Genomic DNA, 23,870 nt, shown 5'->3' with positions numbered 1-23,870 from the left:
TAGAAATTTTACTTCTGCTAGTCGCTTTGTTGTATTTTCTGTATAGAGTGTTGGGACGGCATGTTTCTACAATATTGGACAGAGTTTCATCAGTAGCATATATATGTGAAATCGATGGAAGGATACTAACTTACGAGAATGGCAAGACAAACCATGAAATTTCATGATTTCTCAAAAGCTAGTGACCCTCATTCGACCACTCATTTCATGTACCTTCTTCACCACTTGCATGCTTCATGCATGTGGCAGATGATCGCAACCTCTTATCATAGCCCTGGCTTATCATTCAAAGTAGTTTGGCAGATGGATTGAAACCGGTGGTAGCCCTCTTCTTGTCTGTTTTATATGTGATTTCAGTAGGAAGACAAGCCCATGTGGTTTCTCACAAGCTAACGTTCCTACTGGAGCCCATGTCAATTTCCCTTCACCACTAATTTCATATAGCAGATGATTTTCCGTATACCATTTCTCTATATATACACACATAATCAGGTTTATGAGCAAACTCATCAACTCCTCTCCTTGCAAAAATCAAATTAAGATTTCTCTGTTTCTCAAGTCCTTTGAATTCTTTTCTTCCTTCTTTGATCACTTCAATATACATAAACCATGGGTTTTCGATTACCTCGAATTGCTAGCACAAAGACATCAGATATCCCAAAAGGCTACTTTGCAGTCTATGTTGGAGAGAGCCAGAAGAAACGATTTGTGGTTCCAATATCATATTTGAACCAACCTTTGTTTCAGGATTTGCTGAGTCAAGCTGAAGCAGAATTTGGATACCATCATCCAATGGGCGGTATCACAATTCCTTGCAGTGAAGACACCTTCATTGATCTCACTTCCCGCTTAAGTGTGTGAGTAAACACTAATGAAGCGGATCTTGGATCCAAAACATCCTCATTTTGAAACTCACTGCTGCGTCAAGATGAAGAAGAGGCTTCAGTTGATATTTGATCATCCACTGAATCAAATCACTCTTGTGTTGAGGGGAAACCGGCCTGCTGTATTCTTGAAGCTACTTCTGAGCTGAAGAAAGATTTCCAAATTTTGAAGAAGAATCAAATCACATCTTATGAAGCAGGCAAATATGAACATTGTATATACTCTCTAAGCAATCAGTCTAAAGTCCATGAGACTCCAAATTTTGAACTCAATGACAGTCAAGTGCTGTCTTTTTGATCCCATGTAAAACTTTCTTGTTCTCTACAATATATGGGAATGTAAAAGAATATATTTCAATTGAGGATAAACTTTCTTGTCTTATTTTTCATTATATCATTTATCTTCTTGTAGCGATAATTACCCAATCATAGCATATGTTGAAAAGGAAATAATACTTGATGATATAATGGCTTATATGATTTTTGATAATGGCATGCCTTATATAAGATGGTGTCTTCGATTAGGCACATCAAAATTACCATTACCAATCAAATGTCTGCAGATAGAGCCAGAAACTGTCAATATGGTACAGGATAATATCGCAGAAGATGAAAAAATAAGAAAAGAAAAGTAAAGAATACAATAGCTTTCTATTTTCCCAATAAAGAAAAGAGAAAACCAAACCTAGAAATACAAAAAGAAGCGAGTATGGAGCGGTTTCCATTGATCAAGTTGGGCAATTCATCTGTGATAGCATTTTCAAGTACAGATCAGCTGCATGACAATCTCTCAGAATTAACATGCTAGTAAGGTAATGGCACTACAATTTGCATTGATGATGTAAACTAAAGAAAATAAATGCAACAAGTATCCACATTGATATATTAGTATATTACTGTAATACATATGAGTATTGGTAAAGTTTTAGATATGATACTAGCCACACAGAAATGACTAATTGTTCTACTTTAGTCAAATTTCACAGCTGAGTTGGAAAAAAGAAACTGCGATAATATCTAGAGGGTTCAGTATTAAATAGACAACTAATTTGAAGTCTGTTCTGGAATTTTGGAGTTGAATACATGGCTGGAAAGCCCAATCTTTCCTTTTTGATGAGATTATCAACATCTTTGAAGTTTACGAAACCTATACTAGTAAGCGTTTGGTCACATAAAATGACTTCACATTCTCCCAAAGAAACACAAATATGACAAGGCTTGGTTTACATAGATGAATTCATTGTAAAGGATACAAGCAGCTCAGAATGACTAGTTAGGGAAAGTTGGTTATGAAGTTGGTTGGTAACAAAATGAATAAAAAGTGCAGCAACACATCTATAAATAAGGGAAGATATAAACCATTATACACTAAATATCAGTTCAAATAGGAGTAGAAAAAGGATTATCTGAATACCACTCTTGAAACCCAAGTAATCAAAAGATTAAAGAATTTCCAGTTCAAACAAGGAAACAGTATAAATGTGTGTGTGTGTGTGTGTGGATTTGTACATGTAATGGTCCAAATTTTTTAATGGCAGGGTAAAAAGAGTCAAATAAATAGCTTGAAACTCATTTTTAAATCAATACTAGGGATGTTCTCTCATCATGGTTGACCATCAACCGACTTTTTTTGTTTGACTAGACAAAATGAAATTATTCCTCAGATTGTTGGAAGTGGAGATCAGAGATATCATACATGACGCAGCAAAACCACATGCTAGGTTGGCTTGATCATCCACCATTTCTTGTCTGTAAAGAAACATTATTCACCAGTGGTCCAGTGCAACTCTGTATCATGGCTATTATGAGTCCTTATCTAATAGGTTTTATTAGACAGATACCTCACTTCTAGTCCCTGCGACCCTTCTTGTCAATCTTGTGCGTCTTCACAAGGAAGTAGGGAAAGATGTTTGAAAAAAAAAGAAAAAAGACAGCAGCATATGCATCTGCTGGGGTATGAGTTAAGTAAATGGCAAGGCAAACCCATGTGATTTCTTGATTTGAAACAAGCTAGTGTCCCTCATTGGTGCCAATGTTAACCACTCATTTCATGTAGCAAATGATCTTCCACACACCCTTTCTTCATCTATATATACACAAATGAATCATGATCAGTAACTCAACTCCTCTCATTCAGTAAACATCAAAGCTTTCTCTCTTTCCCAGATCCTTTCAAGTCTTTTTATTGTTTATCCACTCGGGAATATAGAAGCCATGGGTTTCCGGCTGCCTAGAATTGTTAGCCCCAAGAGAAGTCTTACCCGATCTTCATCAAATGTGAACAAGACAGCATCAAAGACCTTAGATATCCCAAAAGGCTACTTTGCGGTCTATATTGGAGAGAGCCAGAAGAAGCGATTTGTGATTCCAATATCATACTTGAACCAACCTTCATTCATGGATTTGCTGAGTCAAGCTGAAGAAGAATTTGGATACGATCATCCCATGGGCGGTATCACAATCCCTTGCAGTGAAGACACTTTCCTTGATCTCACTTCCATCTTAAGTGTGTGACTGAACGATGGAATGAAAATGGGATCCAACTTCATATTAAAAAAGAATCTGAATTTCGGACATGCTGCTGAGTCATGATGCAGAAGAGACATGGCCATGATTGATCATCAACTGAATCAACTCACCTCTTCTGCTGAGAGGAAGCTTCTATGGCATTGAAGCTGCAAAGGAGCTGAACTGAAAGATAGAAAAGTAATGAAGCAGAGAAATGGCGGTATTGTATGAATCTTGTACAACAATTTCTGCAAAAATCTCGGTTCCAATATTGAATTGAAAGAAAGTTAAATTCTGTATGCAACCCATGTAAACTTAGCTCTTCCAAGATACCACTCTGGGAACAAATGATGTAGTCTTATTTTTGCGACACCATTACCATTAGTTAGTAACTTGCAGCAGACTTTCACAACGAACAATGTCCAATGGCTTATAGCCTCTTGCAGCCTACAGTAAATTTTGACAACCAAATCATCCAAAATTAACAATGGGGTTTAATATTTTAGCCTGAATGCCTATGCAACATTCAGGACCGAACTTGTGTGCTTCTCAACAAGTTGAGCTAACCTTGAAACCCAGATATGGTCATGAATAAACCAGCAAGAACAAATAGTCAAGTTGTTCAAGTAGCTCAGTAAAATGCACTAAAACAAAAACAAAAAAGTCTATGTGAATTCCATTGTCAGTCAAACCCAAGAATATTGGTTCAAGTAAGCATAAGAGAAGAGGTTGTCAGACGCATTTCATCAAACAGGTGGGGAGCAACAGTTTCAGTTTGTCGTTTGCATTCATATATAGCAAAGGACCGAATCACTAATAGTTCAAGGTCACAAAAACCAACCAATCACTGATAATTCAAAGTCACAAAAAGCGAATAGAATCCAAGAAAAACGAAGACCCAGAAAGCAAAGGTAGGCTACCTGGAATCAAAACATGAAAAAGAAAAAAAAATCCCAAAAAAATTTGGACCATTTCTCGATTTATGCGTGTCATCCTTGCGCAGGGGCCATGCTAATCTTCTCTGTATTGTTCCAATTTTATCGGATGTCCCCGAAGGGACACGCTTTAATGCGAGGTTAGCGTATATGAACAGGATCACATAAACTCTTTCCGCCGATGTGGTTCTTGTATTACAATATTTCAAAAGCACGCGTGCCTCACGTGTCCTCTCTCAAGTGCAATTCTATGCGAGTAAGGTTTAAAACCAACAACTTTGACTGCTTATACATGAAAAGTAGAACAGATGAATTGATTATACATGTTTTGAATTAATAGAATCAAAATTAAGTTGGTATTTGGTTAAGAAGAAAAAGGAGAAAGGTGATGTAGATCCTACATTCGTAACTTGCTTTCCTCTTCATTATCCTCTTATATTCAATTCTCGTAGATTCACGACAAATGAAATAAGCACAAGCAAATGCACCTCTTGCAATCTCCTAGGTACCTTTTCCAGTGGACAATCTTGAGAGTATAATATTCATAACGGCCTTCATGCTATCTATATGAAGTATAGTTTGATTGAAATTATAGGGAAATAGATGAAGCTCTAAGACCTGGAGTATGTGCTTTGATAGATGTCTTCTCAGCAGATGATCTTCAACGTCTACAATCCTTATTTGGAGGTAAACACTTTAGGCTTATTAGGGATAAAACATATGATCAGAATTTTGTTCGTGGCTCTGATTTACTTCATGTCCTTCTCAGAAACACCTTGGCAACCTTGAAGCATGACTATGAACTCAATTTCCAGTACCAGCGAAAAGTCTAAGTGAAGCTTATTCATATGGCCGGTGGGATATGAAACAAACTGTGTAACATATACTTCGATAGCTTCTGTAATAGGGAATGTGGTTAAACAAATAGGCAAAGTATATTAGTGTAGCTCTATTTCTAGTTATTTATTTTTTCTGTGGCCTGATATTAGAGTGACTTGAATTGACATCTCCATGGTCAATTATACATTTGTGTACTGTAAATGAAATCAAAGTCGCTTATAATGTGCAACTTCAAAGTCATAGTATGCATTTATATTTTTCATTTGCAGTCTAAGAGTTAGTTTCTTCTAACACTCGTGTGAATTTAATTTAATTTTTGCTAGTGGTTTAACAAACTATATATGTAGTGTCCCCTATCTCTTAACTTTTATAAGATGTACATGAGTTTCTTTGACGCTTCCCTGAATTTAGTACTGAAGCTTATCTATAGTTCAACAAATACTAATGTATCTAGCTATGTTATTCTGCTATGTTATTCTCAACTTAAATGAGTTCCTCTAACACTAATGTGGAGTTAACTTTTGTGACTTATATATCAATTCTTCTAACGTTTGTGTGAAATTTTGTTGAAATATTGTTGCTAGCCCAGTAGACTATAGTGTCATTAGCTATTAATTTTTGTAAATTAAACATCTGTATCCTCTAACACTCCTGTGAAAATTGTGAAAACTATATCTGCAATTCAACCCATTTCAATGTCACTCTTGGTTAGCTATTAATTATTAAAATGAATGCACGCATTTTCTGTGAAGGTCACATAAAATTAGTGAAAAGCTTGTCTTTAGTTCAACCAGCTTCAATGTCACTGTTGACTATCTATTTATTTTGAAAACGGATACACGCAATTCCTATGAAGGTCACATGAATTTAGTGAAACAAACTCTAGTCTTGCTATTGGCTTTGCCGTCTAGTAACTCAACCTTCATTACATTAAGTATCCTTTGTTTGAATAAACCATTTGCTCATGGTTACCATCTTTTTGCTCTATTCATCGGAACTCGATCAAATGCAGAAATGCAAACACAGTTCTGGTCTTGAGCGCATATGGGATGGTGGAGAGCAGTATTATTGTAACATCACTCATAGAGATTTAGTACTTGATAGAATTGGATGGCATGGGAAAGACCGGTGGGCGGCCATTGCTGATCTCAATGGAGAAGACATGAGAAGAGTTGTCGAGGGGCGTTCAAAGAGACATCCCAGCTCTCCATTTTGAGCCCAGGGTAAAACTTCTTTGCTTGTTATTGCTCCTTTCATTTTTGCAGTTAATTTTGTCAACTGATTAATTCTATTCCATGGAAAGAAGTTTGGTATATTTATTAGTTCTTTTACCTAATAAACATTCATTGTCACAACAGCATTGCTTTGAAGTTCAATTATATTATTGTGCGTACCATATGCGTATCTGCAATTAGAAGAGACATGATTGAACTTAGGCCAGTCGATCTTAAATTTTTTACATATATCATAAGATTTATGCGAAAATTTTCACATATTTTGTATGTGCTAATTCTGCATATCTTTACTTGTATATGTGGTATATATGAGTGTCTTTAATTGGGTACGCAACCAATTTTCAGGTTATTCGTGGAAGGGATCATTTCTTAGTGTGGCATGGGCAACTGGAATATGATGGCAGAGAGTTTGTGAAGACCAAGAGTCCTGAGCAGATATATATATATATAACTATTCTGCATAATTATTCAGGCCAGTTCGCTTAACAAGCTTACATGACACTCGCTACATTAAGAAAGAATCACCAGCCACACCAATTGGCATAATGGCGAACAATGTCAGATCATGATCTGCAGGTGAAGCGTGGCCAGTAGTAAGCCAAATCATGCACCAATATGCCTCCAATTCGATTCACCATAGTGTTTGACAAAACCATCAGGGCTGTTCGGAGAGGTGACTAACTCGATGTACGGGCCTTCTAGTGAAGCTTTTGGCATCTCCAGCCCGACTTGAGGTAGTTAGTCATCACGGGGTATGACTGCAAAGAGATTATCAAGAACTAGTGTAAGACTGCAAATCTTAGACCTGTGAAAAAGCCAGCAAAATATGAAGATTTATTTTCCTGCTCTTTTACTTTCAGTAGCATGCAACTTTAACATTATTGTAACATGCTAACATGTGATATACTATATTTTTAGCTCCCTATGAAAATGCACAGCTATCATTGTAACAAGATAGGCCCATTCTTCACGAATTTGAAATGAGATCAGATTGTGAAAGAGAACACATCAAGAACAAACCATGTACAGCAGCATGTTCTACAGATAGGATATTATTATTCTACTCATGCTCAAGTGTTATAGACTTGAAACTACAGAGCATATTTGAGTCGGTATTATATGAAGATCGAAAGTAGATATCTCCATAGGCGAATGCAAGAACACTATGTCCAGGGGAGGATAGAAAAGGACTCAAAACCGGGGGACAAGAAATTTACTAACATCTAATCAACTTCAATAAACTTTCAGTGATTAAACGGAAGGATTACAAACAGAGGAATCATTGTCTAACAATTTCGTAAGCCATGCTGGCCCAAGTTCTATACAAGAGTAGAATTCAGTTTTACGTTGTGTTTTGCTATTTGATCGATGATCAACTATATTGCATTCCCTAGGCTGGGAACGAATTGAGATATGGTACCAACTGCGTCCATTGAGGCTCCTTCTTCTGCCTAGCTCGTGGTAGGTGAGTTAACCAATCAAGCAACCCCTATACTATCAACTTCAATTTCCAAAGGGAACAAATTCATATCAAGAGAAAAACCACTGCCTGCTTTTAGTGCCTGCAGTTGGGCTGCAAGAAGGGAAAGAAGACTAGCAATTGACGTTCCAAAAGCACCCAATACATTCCTGATCAATCACCACCCCAAAGCCACTCTTTTTAATTGCTAGATCAGGAATATTTTGAATAGCCCTCCATGAGAAGATTTTTTATCTTGTTTGGTAAAGAGAGGTTCCACATCGACTTCCAAAATCTTTTCCCGAAAGCAGAATCTTTTCCTGGGTTGCGTGATCTTCCTTGTCTGCAGCCATTGATAGGACCTCTCTTCTCCACAAAGAAGAAGCCCTGTTTCTCACCATAGAAAAATTCCCTCATAATGAACTTCAGATTGAGCGCCAGAGACGGCACAAGCTAGTTCCTCGTTGTGACAATGCACAGAAATTTGGCATTTTGGTAAAGCAAGGAAAGGGAAGTACTTAAAAGCAGAGTACTGAAAACAGAGCAATGAAAACAGAGTGCTTTGAGTGAATGTAAGGAACCGAAGAAACTTGAGGTGGGTTTTACAGCGAAACTCAGGAGGTGAAAGCAAACGGGTTTAAGTGCCAAATGGGTGGTAAAGAGTGAACTTTAACGCTCACACAAACCGGTCTTCTGGATTCAAATTGAAAAAACTAGGTCAGTCAATTCAACCATGACAATTTTGAAACTGGTTCTTGGGTCATGTAGAAGCGGTTTAATTGATAGTTTGGAAGGACACTCCAGATTCCTGGGGTTCTAGAGACTGTTGCCTCTGGGTTTTTCAAAGACAGTAAATTTCTTCCAAAAAAAAAAGATTGTGAAATCAGATAATGGAAAACAGAAACAGGTACAGTGGAAATACCAGAAAGATGTCGTTTCACGATGAAGAACAGAAACCGAAAGCAAAGGAGTGCTGGAGAATCTGAAAGAGCTATCAAATTGCACCGCATTGATTTATCACAGAAAGAAGAACAAACAAAGAAGAGCAGAAAGAGAAAGCAGCAAGGAGAATCTTAAAGACCTCTGAAATTGTTACATGTTTTTGTCTCCTATTATAGGATGTATTGAAAGTATACTTGTTTGAATTGAATTAAAATTGTGCTTGAAGTAAGGCAGTTAAAGAAGATATACGTAGTTAAGTACTGCTTTTTAACAAACTCAAAACCCCAATGGCCGAGCAATCATCTTATACTGCTGGAACTGTGGAATACACTAGCTCGTTTCATTGATTGGTTTCAGTTTTTAGGTCAGATCTCTTAATGGAAAACCGTGTTATGAGTTATGACATGTAAATTTCATCATTTTCTTATAATGAATCACATCCCTAGTTCAAATTTCTGGATATATTCACTTTTCTCGTAGTCCGGAGGTCATATACGAAACACACCAAAGCTGCAATAGGTAAGGGATTATCATAGTTCTACATTAAAAATCCAAATGAGCAATATGAATGGAAGGGTGATGGAGTTGAGAAGTATGACATTCAACTCATTCAAGCAAAAATCACATGAGTGAAACCCTATCAATTTCTTAAACCCAACAAAACAACCATAAAGGAAATCATAAACAGCAATCATTGCTAAGATACAACTTTCAGAATGCCTAAACAAGGATACCTCCATATACATTACCATTCTGAAGCATGCGAGCACGACACAAAAGTTTTGGGAACCAAGCAGATCTACTTCTATATAGCAGATATGATAGAAACATTGCTAGAGCTTACTAGAGCAAAGCCAGAGAAGAAGTAAACATTAGTAAAAAGCTAACTTCAATATCATTGCAGTTTCAATAACACATAATTAACGGAATAATCCCAATTTGTACTCCACTAAATCATCCAATTGACTGAAGACAATCAAACAAGATGGATAATAAAAATATTAAAAAAATTCATAAACCAACTATAAATATTAACCAAGTTACAGAACTGAAAATGTCCAACACATCATTAACAAGACAACAATCAGTAACAGTTCAACATCATTAAAAATATTAACCAAGTTCAAAAACATGTTTTATCTTTTAGGAATATTGAGTAATCAGTAACAGTTCAGTAGATGATCAAGAAAAAACAAAAAAGTAAAACAAAAGAACTTTCAAATGACTGAGAGGAGAATCGATATGAATAGTAACAAACCAGCACTTGTATGCATTGAGCAATCTTTCCTCTCCATTTTAGCTTGTCAGGACTTGTGTTCGGTTTTGAGTCTTTTGATGTTCTCTTCCACTGCATAATAATCACTGAGCCAAAGTAAACTCTCCTCATATTTAATCATGTGCCACTTATATCTGTCAATCTGCAACATGTTAAATGGTGATCTTTGGACTCAACCTTAACACAATAAGACAGAGCCAAAACTGTTGCATATATTTCTCGCTTGTGTGAGTAAAAAGGTTTCAAAAACCATTTTAAATAACAGCACAACGTATAAAAAATTCAGAAAATACTAACAATACAAAAGGGCATCTTGTTTCTCATGTGCGAACAATGGCAGGTCAATTTTTTTTTTTTTCCTATAGAAGTGAGATAAGGGAGTAATCTGTGGAAAAGGAAGAGGGGAAAAGGAAGTTAACAAACAGTGTAAAATGCAGAAGAAAATTTCTTGCAGTAAAAAATGATAGAAAATCGAAAACTGGAGTGCATGAAAAGAGTTATTATCTTTCCCTGAGAATTAAGTTATTATCCAGGATCGACTGCATGCTCTAACAAACATTGGAATCGACTTTGGAATTTTAGAATTGAATATACTGCTGGGAAATCCACGGAGAAAAGCAAGCTTTTATAAATTTCAGTAAAGATTCTCAGCATCCGTGGAAGTTTATGATACCCCTATACTAGTTAGCTTTTGGTCAAGACTGATATTTCTCCTACAGAACAACACACATGTGAGTAGGCTTATATGGGCGTATCTAATGCATGCAAATAAAGAGGTACGATTGTAAGAAGGTTCCTTTGAGGCATACAACTAAGATTTTGATGCATGTGGAAATATCTATGTTCTGTGGAAAGACAGAGATATGAGGCATACATAATCATGTATTAGAGTTTGCAATCTTTTTAAGCTTAATTTATTAACTTAAAAGCTTTGTGCAAGTTTCCAACTGGATCAACCTAATCATGAGTACATTAATTTCTTTATCACTGGGATTTCAACAAATAGCTGGAACTGATATTCAAATATATAATCAATACCTGTGTTGTTAGCTTGTCATGCCTGATCATCAATTGACTTTCCTTGATTGACTAGACAAATGAAATACTTGCTCAGTTTGTTGGCATTGGAGATCATGGATATCATACATGAAGCAGCAAGACCACATGGTAGACTGGCTTGGTGATACACCAATTCTTGTCTGTAAAGAAACATTATTCACCGGTGGTCCAGAGTTGGATTAGAAGTGCAAGTCTGAATCAAGGATATTATGAGTCCTTATCTGATAGGTTTTATTAGACAGACACCGCACTTCTGGTCCCTGTGACCCTGTATTGTCTGTCATCTCAAGGAAGTAGGGCGAGATGTTTGAAAAAAAGGACAGCAGCATATGCATCTGCTGGGGGATGAGTTACGCGAATGGCAAGACAAACCCATGTGATTTCTTGATTTGAAACAAGCTAGTGTCCCTTATTGCTGCCAATGTTAACCACTCATTTCAAGTAGCAGATGATCTTCCACACACCCTTTCTTCATCTATATATACATACACAAATCAATCACCAGGAACTCAACTCCTCTCATTCATCAAACATCAAAGCTTTCTCTCTTTCCCAGATTATTTCAAGTCTTTTTATTGTTTATCCACTTGAGAATATAGAAGCCATGGGTTTCCGGCTGCCTGGAATTGTTAGCCCCAAGAGAAGTCTTTCCCAATATTCATCTAATGCAAAGAAGACTGCTTCAAAGACCTTAGATATCCCAAAAGGCTATTTTGCAGTCTATGTCGGAGAGAGCCAGAAGAAGCGATTTGTGATTCCAATATCATACGTGAACCAACCTTCATTCATGGATTTGCTGAGTCAAGCTGAAGAAGAATTTGGATACGATCATCCCATGGGCGGTATCACAATCCCTTGCAGTGAAGACACCTTCCTTGATCTCACTTCCAGCTTGAGTGTGTGACTGAAAGATGAGATGAAAATATGATCCAACTTGATATTCAAAAAGCAACCGAATTTCAGACATGCTGCTGAGTCAAGATGAAGAAGAGGCGAGGGCATGATTCATCTTCAACTGAATCGGCATACCTCTTTTGCTGAGGGGGAGCTTCTGTGACTTTAAAGCTGCAATGGAGCTGAACTGAAAGATACAAAAGTAATGAATTAGCAGACAAATGGCAGTATTGTATGAATCTTGTACAACAATTTCCGCAAAAATCTCGGTTCCAATTTTGAACCGAAAGAAAGTAAAATTCTGTATGCGGCCCATGTAAACTTCGCTCTACCAGGATATCACTCTGGAAACAAATCATACAGTCCAATTCTGATAAACTTACTTGTCTTGTTTTTCGCCACACTATTATCATTAGTTACTAACTTGCAGCATACTTTCACAACAAATAATGTATACAGCCTCTTACAGCCTACAGTATCAAATTATGGCATAAAGGGATTTACTTTTTAACATCCAAATCATCCAAAATTAACAATGGTGAATACTTCCTCCTTCACATACATATGCAGCAAGGGTTTTACTTTTTAGCCTGATTGCCTGCGCAGCATTCAAGACCGAACTTGTGTGCATTACATGGCTTCCCGTGTGATATTCAAAACCAAATAAAGAGGTTTTACAATATGAATAGGAAGAGTATGAATGCAACAAGTTGAGCTTAACTTTTAAAACCCAGGAATATATGAAGCAGCAAGATCAAATAGTCATGTTATTCAAGTATAATGCATTAAAACAGAAAAGTTCCATTCTTCAAACCCAAGAATTACACAAAATGTAAAGGAATGTTGAGTTTAAGTAAGCATAAGAAAGAGAAGAGGTTGTCAGACGCATTTCATCAAACAGGTGGTGGGCAACATCTCAATTTTTCATGTGCATTCATATATAGCCAAGGACCGAGTCACTGATAGTTCAAAGTCACAAAAAGCAAATGGAAATGAAGAAAAACGAAGACCCAGAAAGCAGAGGTAGTCTACCTGGAACCAAAGATGAAAAAAAAAAATCCCAAAAAAATTTGGACCATTTCTCGATTTATGCGTGTCATCCTTGCGCAGGGGCCATGCTAATCTTCTCTGTATCGTTCCAATTTTATCGGATGTCCCCGAAGGGACGAGCTACCTTGCAAGCTCTGCCTATATGAACAGACTCATCTCGTCGCTGTTCTCGATGTGGGACTTGTAAAACAAATATTTTAAAAGCACATGTGCCTCACGTGTCCTTTCTCAGGATATTATTATTCTACTCATGCTCAAGTGTTATAGACTCGAAAGTACAGAGCATATTTGAGTCGGTATTATATGAAGATCGAAAGCTAGATATCTCCATTTTTCTAGTTTGATCAAATCCAAATGGGCAAATGCAACAACACTATGTCCAGGGGAAGATAAAAAAGGACTCGAAACCGGGGGACAAAAAATTTAGTAACATTTAATCAACTTCAATAACCTTTCAGTGATTAAACGGAAGGGTACGTTACAAACAGAGGAATCATTGTCTAACGATTTCGTAAGCCATGCTGGCCCAACTTCAATACAAGAGGGTAGAATTCATTCTTACGTTGTGTTTTGCTATTTGATCGATGAGCAACAATATTGCATTCCCTAGGCTGGGAACGAACTGAGATATGGTACCAACTGCGTCCATTGAGGCTCCTTCTTCTGCCAGCTAGTGGTAGGTGAGTTAACCAATATATATAGCAACCTCTATACTATCAACTTCAATTTCCAAAGGGAACAAATTCATATCAAGAGCAAAACCACTGCCCGCTTTTAGTGCTTGCACTTGGGCTGCAAGAGGGGAAAGAAGACTAGCAATTGACGTTCCAAAAGCACCCAAGACATTCCTGATCGATCACCACCCCAAAGCCACTCTTTTTACTTGCTAGATCAGGAATATTTTGAATAGCCCTCCATGAGAAGATTTTTATCTTGTTTGGTAAAGAGAGGTTCCACATCGACTTCCAAAATCTTTTCCTGAAAGCAGAATCTTTTCCTGGGTTGCGTGATCTTCCTTGTCTGCAGCCATTGATAGACCTCTCTTCTCCACAAGGAAGAAGCCATGTTTCCCACCATAGAAAAACTCCCTCATAATCAACTTCAGATTGAGCGCCAGAGACGGCACAAGCTAGTTCCTCGTTGTGACAATGCACAGAAATTTGGCATTTTGGTAAAGCAAGGAAAGGGAAGTACTTAAAAGCAGAGTACTGAAAACAGAACAATGAAAACAGAGTGCTTTGAGTGAATGTAAGGAACTGAAGAAACTTGAGGTGGGTTTTACAGCGAAACTCAGGAGGTGAAAGCAAAAGGGTTTAAGTGCCAAATGGGTGGTAAAGAGTGAACTTTAACGCTCACACAAACCGGTCTTCTGGATTCAAATTGAACAAACTAGGTCAGTCAATTCAACCATGACAATTTTGAAACTGGTTCTTGGGTCATGTAGAAGCGGTTTAATTGATAGTTTGGAAGGACACTCCAGATTTCTGGGGTTCTAGAGACTGTTGCCTGTGGGTTTTTCAAATACAGTAAATTTCTTCCAAAAAAAAAAAATTGTGAAATCAGATAATGGAAAACAGATACGGGTACAGTGAAAATACCAGAAAGATGTCGTTTCACGATGAAGAACAGAAACCGAAAGCAAAGGAGTGCTGGAGAATCTGAAAGAGCTATCAAATTGCACCGCATTGATTCATCACAGAAAGAACAAACAAAGAAGAGCAGAAAGAGAAAGCAGCAAGGAGAATCTTAAAGACCTCATGGTTACATGTTTTTGTTTCCTAGTATAGGATGTATTGAAAGTATACTTGTCTGATTTTAAATTGTGCTTGAAGTAAGGCAGTTAAAGAAGATATACGAGTTAAGTACTGCTTTTTAACAAACTCAAACCCCAATAGCCGAGCAATCATCTTCTACTGCTGGAACTGTGGAATACACTAGCTCGTTTCATTGATTGGTTTCAGTTTTGAGGTCAGATCTCTTAATGAAAAACCGTGTTATGAGTTATGACATGTAAATTTCATCATTTTCTTATAATGAATCACATTCCTAGTTCAAATTTCTGGATATATTCACTTTTCTCGTAGTTCGGAGGTCATATACGAAACACACCAAAGCTGCAATAGGTAAGGGATTATCATAGTTCTACATTAAAAATCCAAATGAGCAATATGAATGGAAGGGTGATTTAGTTGAGAAGTATGACATTCAACTCATTCAAGCAGAAATCACATGAAGGAAATCATAAACAAAACAATGATAAAGGAAATCATAAACAGCAATCATTGCTAAGATACAACTTTCAGAAAGCCTAAACAAGGATACCTCCATACTAATCCATTCTGAAGCGTGCGAGCACGACACAAAAGTTTTGGGAACCAACCATATCTACTTCTATATAGCAGATACGACAGAAACATTGCTAGAGCTTACTAGAGCAAAGCCAGAGAAGAAGTAAACCAACAAAAATTTGAAAATCCATGAAGTTGCCAAATAGAGTTACTAAAAAGCTAACTTCAATATCATTGCAGTTTCAATAACACATAATTAACGGAATAATCCCACTTTGTACTCCACTAAATCATCCAATTGACTGAAGACAATCAAACAAGATGGATAATAAAAATATTTAAAAAAATTCAAAAACCAACTATAAATATTAGCCAAGTTACAGAACTGAAAATGTCCAACACATCATTAACAAGACAACAATCATCATTTAGATGAACTATATAGCCTACCAAAAATATTTCATCATCACAAAAAGAAGCTCAACTATATCCTCTGGGATGCCCAAGGGCTCACCCACTTGACCTGGTCTACATCCTTGCAACCATACATTCTAAGGCCCCTACAAAATCCAAGCAAAGCATAACAAACTTTCAGAAACCCTTCGAGTAACCTGCCAAACCAGGAAAACAATGACTTTGCATTGATGCTGTTCTATGGGCAGCTGAAGTGAAATGATACAGAAGACATTTTAACCGAGACTACAGTAGCAAACAAAAGTGCAGTACTGCCTTCAATTTCACATAAGATAATCGACATCAGTTTTATTATCTATTTTTACCGCTATTGCTTAAGCATAAAACTTCTTGCACAGCCATTGGTTATGAACAAATTCCTACCACAGGAAAATCAGTTGTATCAAGTCATTGCCTTCAATTTGATTAAATGCATGATCAAACACTTCAGTTATGTTCCCTTCATTGGCCTTGGTAAGATTCAGAGTTAAGGTGAATTCATGGCCGGTACAAACTAAAACTAACAAAGCAAATGGCTTATCGAAAATAAACTTAGGAGACCTGAATAGAGATTAGTTAATCGCTCATGTGAACTGCAACTAATACAATGATTATCACAATGAAAGATCACCGGTATTGGTATGTGACTAATCATGTGAGTTTCATGACTTACTAAAATATTCTAATCCTCTTGGGAAACAAGAAACAAAGTAGATGTCAACAAAATAAAAAGTAGACCACAAACAATATATTTAACCACTTAAGAATCACAAAGCAAAGGCAAAAGCACCCTAATGTTTGAATTGTACAAACATTGATGTATTAATAAGAACAACAACAATTAATCCTCATGCTGATTAAAGGAGAGATTTCCACATCTTTTAATATCTTCTAAGTTCTAACCAACTATGTCATCTGAACACAACAAATAAATTTCAACATATCAAAATGGACTCATACTGTTGTCAGTTTACACATACATCAATATAATGGCCGACTCCTAGCCTCTAGTAACCTCACATTAACCAAGACATCAAATTAATTCCTTAAACACTGATTATCTGATGTCAAGGGTGTAAAGCCAACATTGCAAAATAAAATGGTAAAAAAGAACGCATCCTGTCATAAAGAAGATGGGACTGATTCAAAAACATGTTATAATTAACTTTTAGGGATATTGAGTAATCAATAATAGTTCAGTAGATGATCAAGAAGAAACAAAAAGTAAAACAAAAGAACTTTCAAATGACTGAGGGGAGAATCAATATGAATAGTAACAAACCAGCACTTGTATGCATTGAGCATCATTCCTCTCCATCTTAGCTTGTCAGGACTTGTGTTCGGTTTTGAGTCTTTTGACCTTCTCTTCCACTGCATAATAATCACTGAGCCAAAGTAAACTCTCCTCATATTTAATCATGTGCCACTTATATCTATCAAGAAAGTGAAAGGAAAGCTTCCCTTCTTTATGATCATGCTTGACCAGAATGTCAGCCCTGCAGGTCATCTGCACAGTAAGTGTTATAGTCTCCATAACCAGGATTGGTATGAGGGACCAATACCCAGGATTCTGGGAAACCCCGTAGTCAAACAGCATAGTCCAGGATTGGCAAACACCATACTCTTCCATGACCCAAAAATCGATATAATGATAAGTGTTACGAGCACACGATGTACAACGAGATACTAAAAGGCGTCCTCCATAAACAACCTCCAAACGGCGAAAATCCTTGCCATCTCCATCAAAATTAGGCAGCTGTATTTTCCGGAACTCCTCCTTTACCAAATCAAATGCAAAGATAACTGGTTCTGGTACATTCAAATCATCAAGCCAATGAAGTGCCTCATTTAAAAGAACCCCCTCTCCCTGGATTACAGACTCGATAGGGGCTTCAATCCTTTTCCAAATATTAGCTCTCATTGAAAAGATCTCGACCTCAACCTCAACTTCATCCCCAAAATCAGCTGCCACAATAACTTTGTAGTCGTCAGTGACTGAAACATAAGCAAAACCATGATAATAAAGAGATACATTGCTATTCTCTTTCGTCGAAAACCCTGGGGCAGGCAAGTTGTGCAAAAGTCCTAACAAAGGGTTCCAGATAGAAAAGTGTTTGCAATTTTCAAGACCTATAAACACCAAGCCATTGCACGATCCCAGTAGCAAGACACGTTTCCCAAATTGCTGGAGTGGGCAGGCGAGTTGTCTGACTGAAGACTCGTTTCCGACTCCGAATGGCTTTTCCAAATCTAAAGATTCAAGACTAGATGACCCGGAGACGAGGAGTCTGTGACTGAGGGTTTTCTGCTCGGAGGCTAGTCGAAAATGGGATTTGGCAAACTGGGACTCGGACAGTATAGAACGCCACCGTTTTCGAAACACAACGGAATCGGACCAAAGACTTGACAGGCAGCCTGGTCAGAATTTTCACAATGATATCGTCAGGAAGGTCGTTGTTCGCCATTGGCAGTCGATAGAAACTAGTTTTGAACTCTATACAATTTGAAAAGATAAACAACAAGTTACTAAAAAATCAACAAAGGTATCTCTGAAAACAAAATACCCATAAAAGAAACTGATTTACAGAGCAGAAAATTCACCTGGTGGAAGCAGAGTTTAGACTCGGGAACATTAAGGTAGCTCCAGTTCTGTGCTACCGTTCAGTTCTCCAATTTTGTGAGGCGTTGGCTGAGGCCCAGTGTTTCTTCAAGCCTATTAAGTCGGGGTATTTTGGTCAACTCCCAAGATTTCCCTCCAATTGCCAAATTAATTGCCTAGATGCTCAAGCTCACAGCATGGCGGGAGGTTAATCAAGATGAATGGCATTTTTTTTTCAACATCAACACCATTGTTCAATCATTCGAAAAGAAGCAATAAATAGGGGAATGTAATGTTAATCAAGAAGTTATATGAATCCTTTTTATAAAGTCCAAGATGCAGCAGATGAGGTGGGATTGGTGTTACTCTCAGAGTTCAAATATCCTACACTCTTCTAAGAGGCTTGGTCATTCTAATGTCCTTGTAACTGACGCTATGGCACTCAGAGCAGGTCAACAAGCAGCTGTTATTCATGGCATGTAAAACATCAAAGTTGAAGGCAATTCAAAAATCTTGATCGACTGTATTAATAATAAGATCACAATTCCTTGAAAGATTCATATGCTAGTTTTTGATATCAAAATGTTGGCGTCACAATTCTCGGACATCATATTCAAGCACATTTGGCATGAGGCGAACTTCGTTGTGGATGCTCTTGCTGATTTGGGTCACAACACCGACATAGCTAGCTGGAATCATGGCCTCCCTCTTTTCTGTCTTACATGCCTTTAATTTTGATTTTCATGGAATAGGTTGTTTTAGGGGTTCTTGTTAGGTCCATAATTACCTAGTAATTATTCTCCTAATCTTGCACTTTTGCTTAACCTTTGTGTTTATTTATATATATTTATTATGTTTTCCGATCCTATCATGCTAGGAAATAAGGGAGAAGCTTGGAAATGCACTAAAATGTCAATCTTAGCACCATTTTCCTACTCTAGCTAAGAGAAACCGAGCTAGACATGGAAGGACAAGTGGCAGCCAAAACAAATCAACTCCAAATGAGCTGAAATTTTACAGAGACATTCTAGACATTCTGATGATCATTTCTTATATATGATGAGTACAAGAGCTAGCTTGGAATGGAAGGCCTTTAAAAGGTCCGTGCAAGTTTCTGCACTAGAAGACAAAAAATGTAAAACCGGACTTGTATGGATTACTGCAGCTTTGCAGCCAAATCACCGTGAATTAAGCTCTGAAATTTTATCAGGATGATCTACAGTCATGGATGAACATTTGATATGAAGAAAGCAAAGGCCAGTTCTGAAGGCTTGGTGGAGATTTAATTGAAGGAGGAAATTCGACGAAACTGCACAAAAGGACAAAAAAGGTGTCAACACGGGATTCCGGCTAAGTTGGTCGGCCAAGAGCATGTGTGGAGGGAAAAGAAGGGTTGTTGACTAGGCTTAGGGACTTTAGATGGAAAGATACACCGTTTTGAAATTCAAAACTTGAAAGATGACAAGTGGTCACTCTCTTACATCTTATATCTTTGTCTCTCATTTATTATCTTGTTCCCTTACACAATGACTTTCCTATCCTTCATTTATCTCTTCCACTAAAATATCTATAGACTTTAAGTCATGTAGAATTAAAGACTATATCCACATTTTAGGCTTACACCCACTCTTCATTTTTTTTGATCTCTAGCCTCAATTCATCACTTTTGGCCTATATATAGACCCTCTCCTCTGGCTAATAAAACATTGTAGTTCCACCTATTTTCTTCCTTGCTTCGAATTCTGCCTGATCCTCAAAGATGATCTGGAAGATGTTAAATTCCAAATTAGTACTTATTGCCTTTCAATATTTTAAAGGGCTAAATACTGGTTACTACCCTGTGGTTTGGGTCCAAAATCAATTCAGTCCTTGATCGGGCATAATTCGAAGCAAGGAAGAAAATAGGTGGAACTACAATGTTTCATTAGCAAGCGCTAACATCTTTTGTGCAAACTCATTTTGTGATGCTTGGTTGTTTGCTCTAATTTTTTGTTAAAATGATTAGAGCTATTTGAAATGTTGTAAACACTTGGTTGCTAAGTCGTTTGGAATTTTAAGAAAGTTTCATTTTTGTTATACTTCCAAATGTATAAGAAATTACTACTTTCGGAATGAATGGTGTTCCTCTCGAAATTGTGAATTTTGCAAAGTTGTTCATACTAGAAAAGGTCTTAAAAAAAAAAAAAAGATTAAATAAAAAACTCATTATGTTTGATGGTAAGAATCCAAGATGGAGGAGATTTCAAATATAGAGTTAGGTTTTGTTTATGTGTACAAGTTTTGGTGGGAAAATTTAAAAATTTTAGGAGTTTGACTGAAATTTAGGTTAAAAAAGAGCTAAGGGCAATTTTAGAATTTTCTCCTCTAAGTGAGCCCCACTGCTGCTAAGTTGGCATGCCACGTCAACTGTTTGACGTCTCCATTTGACAAAGGATTGACGGAATGACCTATTAGACAATGTTTGATACTGTAAATGTGTTTTTGATGAAATTGGAAGTTGAAGGACTGAATTGATTTTGGATCCAAACCATAGGATAATAACTAGTATTTAGCCCATAATAATATAAGTATGCTAGGCTTGACAAACTTAGTAAACTAAAGCATGTTGCAAATGTAGAAATGGTAATCTTGTGATAATCAAATAAGGTTGGTTGCGTTCCTTATAATTGGGCTTATCATGTGGGTGTGGGTTAGGTTTCCGATAATCAAGGGACTTAGCTTGCATCTACATTGGTCTACTTGTATCCGAAAATCAAGAAATGGGTAGAAACTAAGAGGTTTATGGGAGAGTTATTTTCGATAATCAAGGGGTAGCTTAAATACATTATCTAGTATAACTGTTTCTTGGTTAGTCGATAATCAAGAGAATTGAGGGGGAGTCCATCTTGGCATGAGCATGTTAGATTTGGTTACTTAGACTTCGCACAAAGGAAGTTAGGTGTGACGCCTTACAAACCCTTTTTCATCTCATTTGATCAAATCTCTTACACTTTGTTAGTTTAGTTTGCTTTATTTGCACTTTAGCTTTAATTTAATTAAAACCAATTCAAAAAGCCTTTTTATTACTTTCCATTGTTAATATCACCATTTGTTAGTTGGGCTTCCAAGTGGCTAAAATTACTGAACTTATAAAAATGTAGACTTTGCATGTGTTTTCTAGGTTTATTTTCGCGGTAATCTAGCATAGGATAGAGTTACTCAATCCCTTGGGTACAATACTCTTACTTTATTAAAACTTAACCTCTTAATCTTGAGAGTAGGTAACATCACACAAATGTGCACATATTTTCATACTTGTGATGCAACCAACAATTCTTTGTTGTAACTTTCTTTCCGTTTCTTTCCTTATCGAAAAAAGTAGACAAAATAAGCCAATAATGTAGATAATTATGGAATATGAATCGTGTTTCGGCCTGGTTCAGTTATGAGCGATTTTAGTGGGCTTTATTTTCGGGCAACTGGCTGTTTTGATAGGCTTAACTCTTTTTCTTTTTTTTTACTCACATTCTTTAACCAATTAAATTTTTCATACCCAATTTTATATTTAATAACAAAAAAAAAATGATAAAACCAATTATCTGAACTTCAAGTTCATCACCGAAAATAATAAGAACTACAACAAATAACCAATTTTGTTTGTTGTATAAATACCAGTAACGTTAAATTGCTTTTGCTCTGTCTAAACTCATAAATGCCTGATTTTCACTAAATACCATTATGGTAGGAGAGAGAGAAATAAAGAAAGAAAGAAAAAACTGAGGATGAGGGAGTCTGAATTCCGAGAGTGCAATTGGGAAGTTAGGGATTTGAGGTGAAATTCATTTCAGATTCTTGATTTCTAAGTGTTAGTAGTAAGTTACCAACAACAAAAAATAAAAACTTTGATTTGATTGTCTTTCTTATTAGTTTTGGTGACTAATAAATAGGAGGATATCTTGATAGGATGATCTCGACAAGAAGAAATCCAGCCTTTAAATTTTTTTACTATTGCTAGCATTCCTATTTTCAATCTCCACATCCGGTTTTTTTTTTTCCCAATATAATGAGAAACCACCATGTGGTGCAATGACATAAGTAATGGAATTGACTATTCGTTTGGAGCTTTAATTCTCTAAAGAAACCAACAGTTTGTTCAAAACATAATCTAGTTTGATATCAATGAAAACTTATACTATGATACCAAGATATCAACCCTTGCATAATTTCACCGTTGAACGAAATGCTTAGCTACATCACGGTAGATTGGTCCCAAATAGCACCGTGGACGTCATGCCAAGATATTCGAGGATATTTTCACCGGACCAGCTCATCTTTTATCGTATCCATCCCATGAGTTTGTTCAGGTTATTTAACATTAACATATAAAATAAAAAAAAATCATATTTCACCTCAATCAATTCAGAAAAGAACAGAGCTAAGTAAAAACAAATATACATGTCTTTAAGACCTGCCTCCATGCCAACCATGATGCCTTCCTTGTAATAACAGGCCATCACAGTTGTTCCCTTCAGCCCTAAATCCATCGAGCGAAGATCCATATTCAAGGACATGTCTTTGTCAAAAGGTGAAATTATCTAATGTAAATAATTAAGAGATAAGCATATCAAGTAAGCCACTCTAACACCAGCAAAATATAATAAAAAAAAGGGAAAATGATCATTTACCTGATTTTAGGCTAAAAATTGCCCACTTGCTCCACCAACTGTTTTTTAACCCCATTTACCCAAAACACTCTAAGGGATTATTTCCCCTTTACCCAATTAATTCTTTTTTCTTTTTTTTTGAGACTTTTTTGCCCTCTCCTTCTTTCTCACTTAGAGAGAGAACTCACCTTCCACCTTGTTGTGCTACGGTGACTAGTGGCCGGCGCAGTCTCCGGCGACCAGACTCAGGCAACTGGTGACCGGACACCGGCGAACGGTGACCGGATTCCGGCGACCGGTGACCGGACTCCGGCGAACGGTGACCGGATTCCGACGACCGGTGACCGGATTCCAGAACCCGGCTATTATTGCCCCCCAGTAATCATATTACTGCCCCCCAGTAATCATATTATTGCCTCCCCAAAATCATATTATTGACGTCCAGTGAATTGTATGAACTCTCAAAACCAAAATGAATACACTACAGGAACAATTGATCAATTTATAATCATATTACTGCCCCCCAGTAATCATATTATTGCCCCCCAATACAAAGTCTAATGTTTCTACTGCCTCCCAATAGACCACCAAAAATGCACCTTTTTGTAGGATTCACAGATAATTTGACTTTAATACACAGAAAACAACATATAACTTATCAAAACACCACACTATAGTGATCCCTGTCCCTCATATCGAAGTCTACTGGGGGCCAATAATATGTCTACTGCCCCCAGTAGACCATCAAACAAACCCCACAGTTACATTGCAATTCCTTCCTCATTCTCGGGGTTCACAGTGTACA

General features: G+C 37.0%; 2 protein-coding genes and 2 non-coding genes across 4 annotated transcripts; 2 read left to right on the top strand and 2 right to left on the bottom strand.

The window, feature by feature from the left end:
• Positions 1-491: 491 nt before the first annotated feature.
• On the top strand, positions 492-1,276 carry LOC112180833 (indole-3-acetic acid-induced protein ARG7). Its single transcript, XM_024319393.2, has one exon. The coding sequence runs from the start codon at positions 610-612 to the stop codon at positions 859-861; it is 252 nt and encodes an 83-aa protein (XP_024175161.1). The 5' UTR covers positions 492-609; the 3' UTR covers positions 862-1,276.
• A 3,073-nt stretch (positions 1,277-4,349) lies between these two features.
• Positions 4,350-4,452, bottom strand: LOC112181074. The gene has a single exon (XR_002928682.1). It is a non-coding gene; the product is annotated as a U6 spliceosomal RNA (small nuclear RNA).
• Positions 4,453-11,699: 7,247 nt separating this feature from the next.
• On the top strand, positions 11,700-12,275 carry LOC121050578 (auxin-induced protein 15A-like). The gene has a single exon (XM_040511195.1). It carries the CDS (start codon positions 11,743-11,745, stop codon positions 12,040-12,042), a length of 300 nt encoding a protein of 99 aa, XP_040367129.1. The 5' UTR covers positions 11,700-11,742; the 3' UTR covers positions 12,043-12,275.
• An 821-nt stretch (positions 12,276-13,096) lies between these two features.
• LOC112181072 lies at positions 13,097-13,199 on the bottom strand. Its single transcript, XR_002928680.1, has one exon. It is a non-coding gene; the product is annotated as a U6 spliceosomal RNA (small nuclear RNA).
• Positions 13,200-23,870: the final 10,671 nt, after the last annotated feature.

Source organism: Rosa chinensis, chromosome 7 (genome assembly GCF_002994745.2).
Source record: "Rosa chinensis cultivar Old Blush chromosome 7, RchiOBHm-V2, whole genome shotgun sequence".
Lineage (NCBI taxonomy): Eukaryota > Viridiplantae > Streptophyta > Magnoliopsida > Rosales > Rosaceae > Rosa > Rosa chinensis.
This window is presented reverse-complemented; position numbering and strand designations above follow the sequence as displayed.